The sequence below is a fragment of the Hippocampus guttulatus genome, chromosome 12 (genome assembly GCF_054856545.1).
Source record: "Hippocampus guttulatus isolate MCC_2025c chromosome 12, RoL_Hgut_1.0, whole genome shotgun sequence".
NCBI lineage: Eukaryota > Metazoa > Chordata > Actinopteri > Syngnathiformes > Syngnathidae > Hippocampus > Hippocampus guttulatus.
The window spans coordinates 503,332-518,439 of NC_141272.1; the positions used below are offsets into that span (position 1 = coordinate 503,332).

Below are 15,108 nucleotides of genomic sequence, written 5' to 3' on the forward strand. Positions count from 1 at the left end.
GTGTTCTCCGTTTAATAAGTTTGCTGCTGTAAATTGGGAATTTCTCCATTGCGAGACAAATAAAGGTTTTCCTATTTTAAATTTACAAACATCTACATCACATCCGGTTAGTCCTCCTCATTTCCTATCACATCCGGTAGTTTTTTCTTTCGGCCGGCAGGGGTCGCGCTGTGACGAGGAGAAATGGGATCATCTGTGTTCTGGGGGTTTTAGTTTTGAGGCGTCTTTTTTCCCCTGACTTCTTTTCTTTCTAAGATTTCTTCTCCACAATTCGGCCTAAAATCCACAATTCATCACTCCTGCCACAAACATGACTGCGTCGGCCTCACATTGAGTGACATTTGGAGCTGAAAGGGAGGGAAAAGACGGATAAAAAGGAGCGCGACCACCACCACCTCCTCCTTTTCTTGCTAAGGTAAGGGCTTCTTTTCTGTTTCTTCGCTCGTTTCACCATCCCCCTCCACTTACGTATTGAACTACGAGCTTTCTTTGATATAAGTGTGCTTTTACGCTCTACTCGGTGATAAAAGTTCAAAAGGCATATTCGGTGTGATGTTGGCTTAAAGGTCCAGTTGGAACCACGCCACTCTTCGTAAACTAGTATCACATTTTACGAGCAATAGGAATACAATTTCGATGCTAAAGAGTACAATTTCGAAGCTAAACCGATTCAAGTTGTCTGCTCCTTCGTCCTTTTGCTGTTCCCCCCCCCCCCCCCCCCTTCAAGTAAGTGCACTCCGTGAGTCACCCTTTCCCCCCAGCATTCCTTAAAACGAGCCTTGGCGGAGGACACCCCCTCCCGTTGCATATTTTTAGAAAAACAGTTCCACACAATTCGACATAATTCGGGCTAAAATTCAAGTCGTGTGCCGTGGTGCTCGAGGGAGACTTTGAGGCGGCTACCAGGCAAAGTTTGAGAGGGGTCGGATGCGCTGCTGGTCTGTTAGTGTCACCATGACAACAGACTCAGAAAGAACCACCTCGTCGCGCTTCATCAAAGTACGTCTGGCCTCATGCTAACAAACAATGTAGACCACAGACAGGCTAACGAACAACATCTGTGTGGCAGCATTCTAACTCTTTACTCAACAGATAGTTGCATCCACACATCTGGACAGAAATTAGAAGGTTATACTACTCGCCCACGCAGAATAGCGGTGAAAAAAAAGACCCCCAATCACCCGACATTGAATCACCGCTCTCTAATCAATCATCTCTGCCCAACAGGCCTGATGTCGATGCGAAGTCCAACCATGAGCGTCTTACCACCCGTTCGCAAGGATCGCATCATCCCGCAGTTCCCTCACGTAAAACATTCATGTCATCACCAACAACACTCTTTCCCCTTTCACCCTCTTACCAAAAAAGTCAACGCACGTCCGGGTCAAAGAATGACATTCGGCTTTCTATTTCTATTCTTTTCGAATGTCAAAATGGCTCCAATTTGACCTGAACAGTACACGTAAGGGCTTTAAAAGTAAAGGGCATAAAAAAAAAGTCAAATCCCTCACCGAATCTGTGCATCTCTCCGTAGTGTTTCCGCGAAGATGCCGCGCTCCACGTCGAGCGCGACTTCAACCCCAAAGTGAAGGCGGCGTGCCAGGAGCGGCGCACCGGCACGGTGGGGTGCGTCCCCCGGCCCCAAAGAGAAGAAGACGTGACGTGCAGAGGAGGAGCCCTTCACGACTTGATGTCTCTTGTCCTCTTTTCTGCAGGTTTAAAATCGCCAAGGTCATCGTGGTGGGCGACTTGGCGGTGGGCAAAACCTGTCTGATTAACAGGTAACGTTGGAGCGCATGAAATCTTTGCTTTCGCCAACAGCAGACAAAGAATAGAGAAAAGAGCCATTTGAAATACTGAGGGCGCTCACGCCAAGCGGGTGCCTGGCGTGCTAACGGCGCGTGACGTCTGGCTCAGGTTTTGCAAGGACGCTTTTGACAAGAACTACAAGGCCACCATTGGCGTGGACTTCGAGATGGAGCGCTTCGAGGTGCTCGGCGTCCCTTTTAGCCTGCAGCTGTAAGTCCCGACCCAGCGTTGACGTAGATCGCCGTCGCGCACGGGCCAACCGCGACTCTGCGCTTTTCGTCTCAGGTGGGATACGGCGGGGCAGGAGAGGTTCAAGTGTATCGCTTCCACGTACTACAGAGCAGCACAAGGTGAGCGAGCGCAACTGAAAGGTGGACCTTTGGGTGGCATTTAGCGCCAATGGTACCGCCGCGGCGTATCCGACCACCAAAGCAGAGCCGTCCCATGTCGAAACATGAGATGGAGCCTGGACCGTTTTTTTTAAGACATGTCACAAGTAAGAAAAGCGCCGACAGCTCCGACAGAGGCTAAAGTGACAGCTCAAACTGTCAGCGAGGTAAGAGTTTTTCTCTTCACCCCCACCCACCCCCAAAAAAGAAACTCTAAACCTAATTCAACCAATTAGATGACAAGATGAACATCACCGTGGCCTGGAGAGAGAATTGAATGAGCATGAGCACACTTTAAAAAATAAAAAAAAAAGGTGTGTGTTGAAAATGTTTCTTCACCCCAAACAAAAAAAAGAAAAAATACAAAAATTAAAATTTTTATTTTTAAGGAATTAATTTGAAAAGCAGACACCTGTTAAATGCATGAAACTCACGTCTATTCTATTTATACGTGGGTTTTTATTTTTTTTTTCACCGCATTTATTTATTTTTTGCATTGTGGCCACATGTCTGACATTTTCACCAAAACAAATCACCTAAAATTTTGCGAGTTATGATTTTGGCGAGTAACCGTTGCGATTCTCCGTCCGAGTGCAGGCTCCATCTCACGTTTGCGAAGATCGTCTCCGTATATTGGCGCATGTCTGGCGGCGCACCCTCAAACACTTTGACTTGAGCTGGGCAGGAGTCACTTGCTCTCCGCCACCGGCAAGTGCGGTGGCGGCGCGAGCCCGAGGAAAGACTTCCTCAAACCGTCTAACGGACGTCACGTTGCTTTTTTCTTACAGTGGTGATTATCGTGTTCGACGTTACCGACGTCGCGTCTTTGGATCACAGCAGGTAAGGTCGCACCCGGTGACTCTTTTTTTGCTGTATTGAGTTATTTTTGCGAGAGTGAAACGGATAGAATGCTTAGGCTGCGGAGGGTTGGCTTCCGGTCGCAGCTTTTGGACCGGTGAGGCTTGCTGAGGGTCAGCGCTGCAGTCGTGCGCATGAGGGAGTCCTTGTCGGATCCTTTTGTTTGTTTTTTTCCCCCCAGGCAGTGGCTCGAAGACGCCCTGAGGGAAAACGACCCCACGGCCGTCCAACTCTTCCTGGTTGGCACCAAGAAAGACCTGAGCGTAAGTCTGGCACTCCTTCGCCACCGATGGATCGGCCGGCCTTTTCGTCGGCGACGCGCTCATCTCGTCGTTTGTCTCGCAGTCTCCCGCTCAGTATTCTCAGATTGAACGAGACGCCCTCCAGGTGGCGCGGGAGATGCGAGCCGAGTATTGGGCCCTGTCGTCGCTCACGGGTGAGTGGCTTCTTTCGGCCTCGAACGAATAATGTTGAATAACTGTCAGGAGCACCCTCACACCGCAGAGCGCAGGCGGCGGATGCGCGGTTGTCCTTTTTAGTGGCCCGCAAAGCATGTCGGTCCATTTCAAATTTCTCTCGCAGATCTAAAAATTGCAAATTGTCATCACTTTTAATCACGCTGATAGAGTGCAAGCATTTGATTTGTTGAAATCGGCTGAATAAAAGTCAAAGAAACGGTCTTTGGACGCCACCGGTTGCCTGTCGCCAACCGCTTTCTTGTAAGATTCCTACTTTTCTAGGAGGGGGGGGGGAGACTCGGCTCCACTTTTTAGAGCGCTTTCAAACAACCATCGCTGTCGACCAAGCGCCGTACACGGAGAAGTAAAGATGTCTTCTTTCAAAAGCGTCTTTCGTTTTGAAAATAATCGAGTCAGATGTTTGTTTTTTTTCTAGGGAGGAAAAAAAATGTTTTGAAAAAGACTTGACCCTTGACAAATCAAATCAAATAAATGCCTCGATCTGCTTGGATCCTTTTTTTGAAAGGGGAGAACGTGAAGGAGTTCTTCTTCCGGGTGGCGTCGCTGGCATTCGAAACCAACGTCCTCGCCGAGCTGGAGAAGAGCGGAAGCAGGCAAATCGGCAACATCGTCAGTGAGTAAGCCCGAATCGCGGCGGGCGAGCGGCAAGCCAGCGTGTGACCAATGCTCGGTGCCCGTAGGGATCCAGAGCAACAGCAGCCATCTGTCCAAGAAGAGGAAGCAGCCGGCCTGCTGTCAGTGACGCCGCCTGCGCGCGGGGGGGGGGGGGGGGGGGGGGGCGCTCGGGTGGGAGATGCGCTCGTCACGTTGTCCTGGCCCAAAGACCGCTTTTCCTCACGCGCTGCTAACAAAACGTGTCTGCACTCTCTTAGCCGATATCGATTGGTCAGCCCAAATGCGAATCACAACTTCGGTGTGATCAAAAAGGCGTGAAACACGCGTTTTTTTTTTTTGTGAGAGAACCCCGACTGCCGCCACTGTGCCAAAGACATTCCGATTTGTGAACAAACGTGCGCGGGAATGGCTCGTCCAAACAAATGAGCCCACCTACAAAGGGGGAAAAGGGCACAGTAGTTTGTGTCATCCGCTTTTCGAGATTTGCTGTCCGTTCTAGAAAGCAAACAATTGTCGCCTCCCGGTCAAAAGAGGCCAACTTTATTGGTAACTTCAACGAGCGTTCCAAAGGGAAGCGCCTTTTCAAATGGCGCCGCCATGAGCGTCCTATTTGCAAAGTCCACAATAAAACGTTTTCTTTGAAAGGAATGTTTGGCACTTGTCGCCGAGCCCTCTTTTCATTTCCCGAAGCTGTTGAAGGAGTCCGAATGTTTGCCAGCGATTTGGCTCTGGAGCTCCTCGGGGATGCAGTGCGAGCATTTGTAACGGTCTCGAATCCACTTGCCTCCTTCCGTGTTCTCGATGGCTTTCCTTTTTTCCCCAACGTGACTTTCATTTCACCTGCGCGAAAAGGTCATTTGCGCAAAAACTTCCAGCGGGAGGATCGTCATCAAATTATCGTCAAATGTTATTATCAAAATGTTCTGTACAAAGCAATGACGTTGCCCATCATTGTTGTGATATGGAAACTTTTGAGGGGGAAAAGTTATCAATCGGACAATTACAAGAAAAAAAAAGGGCCCAAAATGTTCTGGATGCAAATTTTTGGAAAGGGGGGGGGGGGCTCTCCAATATTACAACACAGACGGGAAAAGGGATTTTGTTCCTCTGTGAGAATACTAAAGTTAGAAAGTGACAAGGAAGAAAATCAAAGAGTTCACAACGTTGCTTTCGCGGCCCTTAAATTCAAGTCACGTTGGGGAAAAAAGGAAGCGGTGGTTTGCGTCCGGAGGCGGCAAACGCCGCGAGGCTTACCCACGACGGTGGCGCCCATCCTCTCCAGCGGCTGGATGGCGGCCTTCGTGGTTCCCCCGGTCTCGATCCACTGGTCCGCCAACAACACCCTCACACCTGCAAAACGCACGCTCAACAAAGTCGCACCATTACAGATAGGGAGCCCGCCCCGCCCCGCCGCCATCGCCCGCATCGCGCTGAAGAGGATCGCCAAAACGCGGAGGCACCGCGTCGGTTCAAACACGCGGGCAAAGAAATCTTCGCCCGGCCACCGTGCTTCGAGCGCGAACACACTCGGGAGGCCGCGTGACATCAATCAAGGCAGACAAAGCCTCTCGCGAAGGGCGACCGGTGGCTCGGTCACTCGTTCGGGGGCGCGTATCAAGTGAAGCCAATACCTGCGCGTTGCAGTAGAGTCTGGACGGGTCCAGCCAGGCCAACTCCGGCCCTTTGGTGTTGGGCGCCGTCAGCGCCAGGTACCAGCCTTTGGCTGCGCCGTCCAGGCGGGAGGGGGCTGCTTGCCACACTGAAATTAGGATCGATAAAAAAATATTCGAAAATAGAAAAATATGACCCAAAAACCTTTGAGGAATTCTAAAAACAATGACTGCAACTATTTTCTGAGAACAAAACCTTTTTGAAAAAAAACCAAACAAACTCAAAATTGTAAACGGAACCCCCCCCCCCCCCCCCGAAAACTACGCAAATTAAAAATCATGCAAAAATAATTTTCGAACAAAATCTGACAAATTCTCAAAGTTTACATTTTTTTTTGTCCTCCCACCAAACATGCAACTTCACATGGGAAACATGCCCTTAAAAGGCAAACGTTATTCTTGTACAAAAAACGGACGGGATGCAGGCACACATGCAGTTCCGTCTCTTCTTCTCTAGAGGGCAGTACGTAGCAGGCTTTCACGGAAGTCTGACTCGCTCATTCACCCCCCCCCCCCCCTCCCTTTTTTGGAACCAAAATGTTTTTCAAACTTTAGTGTAGACATACTATAAATATTCCAAATAAGCGACTCGGAAACAACCAAACAAAACGGAATCGAAGAAAGCATTCAGAATATGGGAAACACCAAACTTTTCTTTCAGGGGCCAATTAGTGAGAAGTTAGGTACTGCCACGTCGAAAAATTTGTATTATCATTTGTTGGTTTCAATGTATTTATGTACAAACTAAACTCTACGGAAATATGAACGTTTAGAAGTCCGGTTACAATTTGACAATGTGTCACACAAGATTGATTGAACCAAGGATGGCAAACTTGCAATTAGCCTCTATCTTTGAGACCAATTGCAATGCTCTGTTCATTCTTTTTCAAAATCCCCCCCACCCCACCCACATTGAAGGTCAACGCCAATTGCGTTGCGTGATTTTTTCACCGGCTGCTCCACGCCGGGGGCGAGGGGCTGCCATAAGGCCCCTCACAAATCTGCGGAGACCGCCAGCATTTTCTTTGGTGTTCTCAAATGGATTTTGTATCTGTGAAGCGCCCCCTTTGGCCCCGCGAGAGAATAAAACAAATCCTGGAGCCGTGCCCGCTCCACATTCGACAAAGAAGGACTCTTCTGTCGCCTCCCCGCATTGCGACGGCGCACGCTGGTTTCCATGGCGAAGCCAGCGGGAACCTCCGTGCGTGTTCCCAAAGTAAATCTCCGCCGCGGAGGGAGCGTCGCAACAAACGCGCAGCACACAAATCAGGAAATTTGATCAAAACGACAATTGGGTGAAAAGGTCTTTTGAGCAAAACAAAACGAGACGCACGTCACCTGCTCAAATTGTGCGATATGAAACGCACTTGGGTCCTCCCGCCTTGGTGGCCCGCTTCAAAGCATTCCACATCAGCCCCCTTTCCATTTCAGCAGTTGAATCCATTGCACGGCTTTTATAAGAATACATTTGATCAATAAGCGCCTCTCAAGGCACCCGAGGACACTTTACTTTTGATTTCAGCTTTTCAGCACTCGCATGCAATTTGGACTCAAATCTCCTCAAGATCCAATTTACAAAGTGCGTCCCTCCTACTCGTTGGTAGTCGTGAGTTTGCAGAGGGAGGAGGAGGGGGTTGTTAGATTACCAGCGCTCTTCTGTCACGGCATTCAAAGCCCCCCCCCCCCCTCCATGATTCCACCCACCTCCACGTTGACTCAAGTCCATTAGCGGATAACTCCTCCTAGCGTAGTCACGGTATTCAGCATCACAGCACCCAAGTGGGAGGGCATCCAGAAAGGCTACACCCCCGACCCCCCGGAGCAGCCGACCCGGTGCCCCCCGCCACCCCGGCTCTTACTTCTGCCTACCCTCGGCCATGTGGTGGGTCGTCCTGGTGCTTCTGTCTTGCCAGGACAGGGAGCTGGCGGTCGGCGCCGGGGCGGGCCCCTCTCGAGGGCGGCGGTCGGAGGAGAGCGGCGGGCCGCCGGGCGCCGAGCCGTTGACGCGGGGGGACGAGGCCGAGAGGAGGGGCTTCGGGGATCCTCCGGAGGCGACCCGGAGAGCCAAAAGAGGCTTCACGTATCCCGGGACACTGTGGTGCGGCGCCGGAAACATGGCGGATCATTACGAGCAACTGGGTAGGACACCTTCCCGTATATAAGCCGCCTTCCCGTGCGCACGTCGTCGGGGGATGCCGCTCCAGAACAAATTCCCTCCAACGGGATCTTTTTGGGGGAGTCTCGCCCTCATGATTTATTTTGTCTCTTGCTTTGCCAATGCGGATTTTTTTTAGGGGAGTACGAGGAGACGGACCGCTGCTGCCGCGCGCACGACCACTGCCCCCACGTCATCCACGCCTTCTCCTCCAAATACGGACACACCAATTTCAAGTGGCACTCCATCTCTCACTGCGACTGCGACGAGGCGTAAGTAGAAAAAGAAGGCAAGCGTGAAAAAACGCCAGGCACGAGTCGCACTTCACTCTCTCAACGCCACCGTTTTGGTTTGTGTGCACGGAGCACGAAAAAAAAAATGGGTGGCAACGATGGTAAGATTGGGAGTTTTTGGTTTTTCAACTTGGAAACACGCGGGACTATTCTCATAAGATGCACGCTTTCGAAAATACAACTTCCTACTTGCACGATCCGGACTTTTTCCCGCATCGGCCGACCGCGCGGCGAGCAGTCCGCCGCGCGGTCCGCCTTCCACCCCCGAGTCCTTTGGGATGGACTCCGGCTCCTCGCGAGACCGAACGGAACGGGCGCGGCTCAACGGCTTGCGAGCGGTTTCCGTGTCCCCGTGCGCAGGTTGAAAGGTTGCCTGCGCCGAGTGAACGACACGTCGTCCCGGGTGGTGGGGCAGGCCTTCTTCAACGTGATCGGCGCGCCTTGCTTTGAGCTCGTCTACGAGGAGCGCTGCGCAGAACGCCGCTGGTACGGACCGTAAGTATCCGCTCCTCTTACCACGCGTCCGCCGCGTGCCGCCCTTAACGCGGCGGGCCCTTTTTTAAAAAAAAATTTCTCCCGGCGACCCCAGGTGCAAACGATACGACGAGCGGCCCGTCGCGGCGGTGAAGGAGGCGGTCCCTTACGACTACGGCGGCATTGCCGTCATTGACGTACTGACCCGGGCGCCTCCCGAACGGAAGCGCGACACCGAGCGGGAGACCCCAACGCAAGCCACCCTGTCCGGCCCCGAGGAACCGTCCCTCAGAAAGACGGGCGCCGCCGCCGCCGGGGACTTTGCGACGGCGCTCGGCGCCGCGTCCGCCGTCAACTCCGACAAAGAGTCGCGAAGCTCGGACGGTAAGAGGGCCGAAAAGAAAGACGGGGCAGAGAAGAAGACAAAAAAGAGAAACGGGCAGAAAAGGCGGCAGAAAGTTGTTCGCGTTAAAGGAATAGCGACGCTTTTAGCTTCGGGTAGCAATGAAGCAGGCGAAAAGGTTCCCTCCGGGAACTCCATCGGCGACCAGACGGCCACCCGAAGACCGAGTGACGGTCAATCCGCTCGGAGTTCCGACGACGTCCTGAAGGATGAAGCGCTGATGGAGACTGCCGAGTCGCCCGGGACGGCGGGACGAACCCGTTGCCCACCCAAAAGCGGAGGACCGAGGACCGGCCGGGGAGAGGAGAAAGTACCTCCGGTCGCCCCGAAGGAGATTCCCCAACCTGCGCTCGACTCCACGAGCAACCTCACCGCCGCCCTCGTGTCACACCCCGAACAACGCCCCGCTGAGGAGATCCCGCCACCCGCGGTCAAGTCCGCCGACACCTCCGGTGTCGCGTCTCGGCGGACGGCAGGAGAAGCCGGACCTCCGGCTGGGTCTCGGCCAAAAACGGGGCTGCCCAGGAAAGGGAACGCACGCGGGATCCCTCCACCCGTGGTCGACTCCGCCAAAAGCCTCCCCGTCATCCCAACGTCCCAACAAGGGCGCCCCGGTAAGGAGATCTGGCGACCTGCCATCCGATCCGCCTGGAACCTTGTCGCATCCCCTCAGACGGCGGAAAAATCCAGTCGTCCTGCCGGCTCGCTGTCAAAACGCAAGCGAGCGAGGAAGGGCGGCAGAAAGGGGCAGCTCCCTGCGACTTGGCCCGAGGAGGCCCCTCAACTTGCGCTCGACTTCACCGAGAACCGAAGCGCCGGGAACCTGACCCCGCAGCGCAAACGGATCCCTCAGCCCGCGGGAGCTTTCACCAACGACTTGCGCGTCGGCTCGCCGACGACGGAAGAAACCGCCCGGATCCCGAAATCCGCCGTCCGAGTCACGGCAACGTCGCAGCAAGTCCCCGGCGAGGAGGTCTCTCGATCCGCGGTCGATTCCGACTCCAGCCCGAGTGCCACTCTCACCCCGGCGTCGCGAGCGCAACACGGCCCCGCGTCTTCAGGGAGCGCGATGCCGGTGCCGCAACCCGTACGGCAAAAGCCCGCCGTCCCCGGCCCTCCGGGCACCCCCGAGCTCGAAAGAAACCGATCGGGCGAGAGGGGGGACAACGAGGGCCGAAAGAAAGCGCGGCCGGATCCCGGGGCTCCCAGCGTAACGCCCGCGGGGCCCACCCAAAGTCGGGACGTTGTTCCGGCAGTCGGAATCCTGAAGAGACAAATGTCCGGGCGGAGCGCTCAGGGGATGAAAGCGGTTTCTGAAAGTGGGCCCTTGACAAGCGCCGCCGCCGACCCTGCTCGGAGAAGCGGGCCCCAGCAGCTTGGGAGGAACGCGGCGTCCGCTAACGCCCGCCGTGCATTTGCGAGCTCGGAATTCCCCGCTTTGACATCCGCACCCGAGGAGAGAGCGGAAAAGCGGAGAGCCGGACTGGGCGGGGTGTCCGCCGCCCGTCTCGCCAGCGCCGTGCGGCGCTCGATGGAGAGAGCCGAAGAGCAGTTTGCCTGGAAGAAGAGACGAAAAGCATCAGACCGCGTTGAGCCTTGTGCGCTTCGGCGTTGCGCATCCCGCAAATGGACGACGACTCATCAGACGTGAGCCGACCGGGAGGAAAACGAACCCATAAGTAGCCTCCATCTGGGGGTTTTCTTTCCTTTGGGTGCTAACGCTCATCAATCAATAAAAGAATATCCAAGCCCTCCCATTGACCAATGAAAACCTCTTTCCTCTGCTTCTTGTGAGGAATTCAAGGTGAGCGAAACGGGGGCCACCCCGGCCCCAAAGGCGCCTTGCCTTCCTCTTTGCCCTAGCCGCATTTGGAGCGCTCTTTTTTTGCAAGTAAATGCAAGACCGGTTGAATGAACTGGGCTCTTTTGTTCCAGCCGGACTCTGACCTCGCGCCCGCAAACCTCAGTGCGATTTGCACGCCGGGTCACATTCTCCGGAGAGATTTAGCGTATTACTTTCTCCTGCCAAATCCCGCCGATCAGCTGACTCTCACACGCTTGCCTCAGACTTAAAGCGCGCCACGCGTTTGTCCATCCGTCTCGTCACCCGCGCAATAAGCGAGCAAGCGGAAGACATGATGATTGCCCGTGCGAGTCTTTCATCATTGACCTTTTGGGGGAAGTCTGCTTTGGCGAGGAGCTCGGGCGTTTTCAGCAGAGGGATTTTTGTCCACTAAGCTCATCGTGCCAGAATTTAGAAGGCGGGCGTATCCCAAAAGAAATGAAGGGAGGCTAGCGAAGAAGCGCTAACGTCGGAATCGAGTTCTAACGCGCCTCGAGAGCCGGCACGAATCTGTACGCTCCCACGGTCGTTCATTGTCACCATTTCCAGAGAAATGGCCGCCAACTACCACGTAAACAAACACCAACGTGTAATACAGTATAAACACGGCAATTATCAATATGGTTTGCGTGTATATAAAGAAAAAAAATCATAGGTGGCCACTTGCTTTATTATCGCTAGTCGAAACGCTGCACCACAGCAGGTGGCAGCGGCGCGCGCCAAAAGAGACGCGCTGGGATTCGACCGATTGTTGTTGGCACGACGACGCCGAGGCGGGAAGTCGCCGCCCCGGGCTCGGAGCTCGATGGAGAGCGCTACCCAATGGAGGTTACGCTTCGTCCGCCCTCAAACAAAGTTCAGAGAAAGTCCATGCGGTCCCACTTTCCTCCTCCAGATGCACCTCGTTGCACATCAAGGAACAACACAGCTCTCTGTCACGGGCCGTGAGCGAGCCGGCGGGCGTGGCTGTTCTCGGCTTCTTCTTCCAGGTAATCCGACAGAACAATCGCCCCCGCCCAATCGATCCGTTCCGACGGATTGGAATGCGTACAGATGGACAAAAAGTGGCTCCGCAACAGAGCCTTGTGGTACGCCAATGAAAGGGAATGATCAAATGTTGCATTTCGATCCTTGCAAGTATGGCCAAGTGCTTTATGAATACGCATCGAGACACTTAAAACAGCCCCCATTCACAGTCCATTTGAAGAATGAAAGAGAGAGAGCCAGAGAAAGAGACACACACACACACACACCCAGAAACAGGAACAGGACCATTTTGGATTTAATCCTATTGCACAAGAATAGACGGGCCGTGATGCAAGCGCTGAGCTAATCTGCAGCGTCATGGCCTCCTTTCCTTCCTCGCACATCCAAGCACTTGAAAGATCTTTCAAGTGTTCCTGTGCCCCCCCCACCAAAAAAAAGAAAAAAATAGCAGTACGTAATGTGTTAGCAAAAAAAAACAAATCCCAACACCACACCCGACCGCCAACCTTGAGGCTAGCCAAATGTCTTTTCTAATTGAATATTTTGCTCATTACTTATGATATAATACAGCTTTGGAAAAAAAAAAAGGACATTTTTTGTCCTTTTACTCCAGCATATCAGAGAAAGGCATCATTTGGCTGTGGTCTCTTGATTTCCCCCCCCCCCCCCCCCCCCCCAGAGCCATGTAGGATAATGGTATGGACGCCGACATAGCACAGGAGGACAATTCCTATTCTAATCCCACGGTAGCGGCTGCAGAAAATTGGACGGCACCAAGCCTCGCCGTCCTTGCAGATCGCCCTGACAAAAAAGAAAGTGTGTGAGCGGCAAAGAAATCAGTCAATAGAAGAAGAAGAAGACCGAGATTTACATAGTAGAAGCCGTCGGGATCCATATCGCCGATCACGTAGATGATGTCACCCGAACGAAAGCCCAGTTCGGCCTGCGGTAAAGAGGGCCCATTTGAATCGGAAAATTGCTATGCAATGGATGAACCGGTCTTGAAATCGGATCGCCTCGCATGCATCGATTTGCCTGCATTGATTGGATTTGATTTGATTTCGAGGTGTCCACCGCGAACGCGCCGATAGAGAGCGACACCCGGAAGTTGGTGCGAGGTCACGCCGAAAGGGCCCGCGGTGTCGTCGCGGTTGTTCCTTACATCGCTGTCGTCGTTGGGCGAACTTTCCCACGGGTCGTAATCGAACAAGGCCACCATGCGACGTACGACGGCGTCTTCGGGAACGCCCGAGGCATCGCCCGTGTCGAGACTCCAAGACATTCCTGCACAAACGGCGGACAAGCAAGCGGACGCTTACGCTCCAGTCCGGTAGATGGCGCCGTCAAAAACTGAGGCTCGAGTCACGCGCACAAAAGAGCCCTCGCGCTCACGATCGCGCCGAGGCAGCGTTCCGAGTGTTCCGTCGACCTGCCGTGGATGTTTTGGGAATGCGGGCCGAAACCCGAAAAGGGCAAGCGGGCAAAAGCCAATACCTGTTTGGTCGACGGGGATGAATCCCTGCCGCATGAGCAAGTGCTTGAGGTAGTGGTCGTCCACGGGACTTCGGCCACCAGGTTACTGGCGACGTAACCCGACAGGCCGCCCGATTCGCCGCGATAAAAGCCGTCCCAGTCCTTGTCTCCAAATACCTGACAGGATGCGCACATGTACAGCAGACTTCTCAAGATAAAAAACATGATTGCGTGTGCGTGCGTGTGCGTGTAGATAGAAAAGACAAAGGGAAGACTTCAACAGCACAATGTAACTCCAACCCTCACACTTAGCCTAAAACCGAGCTCGAACTGTCCGTCCGGAAGAGAGCGAGAGCGAGAGCCGGGCGGACGCTGACCTTGATGATCTGGCCCGGCACAAAGGGCAGCTCCTCCGCCGCCGTGTCCGGGTTGGGCGACATGGCGGCGGGGTTGTACGGGTAGAGCGCCACGAAGAGCCGGGGCTCGGCCCAGCTCCGGCTGGCCGTCTCCAGCTCCCACTGGCAGAGGTCCTCGGGGGTGGCCGCCCGCACCTCGTCGGGGTAGATCAGCACGTCCAGCTCCACGCCGCCGTCCATGGGGAGCCGCTCGCCGTCCCCGATCTGGACTCCAGATGGTCCGCCCGTGCCCTCCTCCCCCATCCTCATCGCCCTCAGCAGGTCCAGTCGCGAAGCTAAGCCTCACCTGCGCCGATCCTCTTTGCGTGAGCGCCACCCCCACCTGGACAAAGTGCACATGTAACAACACGGCTGTCTGCTCCCCGCGGCGAGACTTGGGGAGAAATCGCATCCGCTGTTATGAAAACAAGGGGAGAACTTGCATAAGTGTAAGGGAATGTAGTCAGCGAGGTTTCCCGCTGACGTCACACTAGCGGATCGCTAACAAACAATTGAAACGCCCACAGTTGTCCTTCTAGTTTCATCCTTGCAAGAAAAAGGAGGAAAAGCACTTTGCACTTGCAAATAATGCTGTATTACAGTAGGTTATTTTTTTTTAACTAATGACAAATGTGCTCCTAAAATCCAAGCCCACGTGTGATCAGTCACCAACATAAAATTGTTTCCCAAATATAAACTTGGCTGAGGAGCAACATGCCGGTTCATCCCTCCATTCGTATTCTTGGCCAGACTTGGCTCCTCGCCCCGTGACGACTTGACCCACTTCAGGTTAAGACAACACTTCCTCTCCTGACCTTTCACAAGGTAAGCTTGACGGCTAATAAGGCCGTGTGTGTGTGTGTGTGTCACCGTTGTTGCTTGTCATTTAGTTTTAGAGGAAAGCTTTTATTAGGACAGTTATTCATCAAAAATACATTTGTTGTATTTGTTGAAGCCAACCAAACAGTTCGATATATGATAAATTACAATTGCATACAGTATATATATAAAGTATGTGTGTGTGTGTGTGTATTTTCGCGTGAAATACGGTGAAAATAATGAAAATAATGTCACTATTTACCATCATCGATTATTATGGAGACTGAATATGTAAATCCCTGCAAATTTGTGCACTCCTCAGGTTGGCCACACGAGAGCGATGTTTCTCTTGCATGTGGGACTGAATTTCATCGCTTCCACCTATTATCCATCCGACTCGCGAAGCGTGGATCAGAACTCCATTACCCACAATGCCACGCTTCCGC

At 53.4% G+C, this 15,108-nt stretch overlaps 4 protein-coding genes across 4 annotated transcripts; 2 read left to right on the plus strand and 2 right to left on the minus strand.

The window, feature by feature from the left end:
- Positions 1-161: 161 nt before the first annotated feature.
- On the plus strand, positions 162-4,798 carry LOC147196856 (ras-related protein Rab-34-like). The gene is made up of 11 exons (XM_086124691.1): positions 162-415; positions 1,228-1,307; positions 1,535-1,626; positions 1,716-1,781; positions 1,918-2,019; positions 2,095-2,159; positions 2,987-3,038; positions 3,238-3,319; positions 3,402-3,492; positions 4,041-4,148; positions 4,216-4,798. The coding sequence occupies exons 2-11, from the start codon at positions 1,233-1,235 to the stop codon at positions 4,275-4,277; spliced, it is 795 nt and encodes a 264-aa protein (XP_085980817.1). The 5' UTR covers positions 162-415; positions 1,228-1,232; the 3' UTR covers positions 4,278-4,798.
- A 29-nt stretch (positions 4,799-4,827) lies between these two features.
- LOC147196857 (uncharacterized) lies at positions 4,828-6,999 on the minus strand. The gene is given in 4 exon segments (XM_086125735.1): positions 4,828-4,955; positions 5,387-5,630; positions 5,632-6,081; positions 6,988-6,999. Coding segments are annotated over 4 exon segments (834 nt in total).
- Positions 6,031-10,900, plus strand: proca1 (protein interacting with cyclin A1). Its single transcript, XM_086124687.1, has 4 exons — positions 6,031-7,959; positions 8,115-8,247; positions 8,629-8,763; positions 8,858-10,900. Exons 1-4 carry the CDS (start codon positions 7,698-7,700, stop codon positions 10,794-10,796), a joined length of 2,469 nt encoding a protein of 822 aa, XP_085980813.1. The 5' UTR covers positions 6,031-7,697; the 3' UTR covers positions 10,797-10,900.
- Positions 10,901-12,641: 1,741 nt separating this feature from the next.
- LOC147196859 (RIMS-binding protein 2) lies at positions 12,642-14,575 on the minus strand. Its single transcript, XM_086124699.1, is given in 6 exon segments — positions 12,642-12,776; positions 12,847-12,918; positions 13,138-13,259; positions 13,470-13,538; positions 13,541-13,625; positions 13,826-14,575. Coding segments are annotated over 6 exon segments (702 nt in total). The 5' UTR covers positions 14,114-14,575; the 3' UTR covers positions 12,642-12,710.
- Between the last annotated feature and the right edge of the window lie 533 nt (positions 14,576-15,108).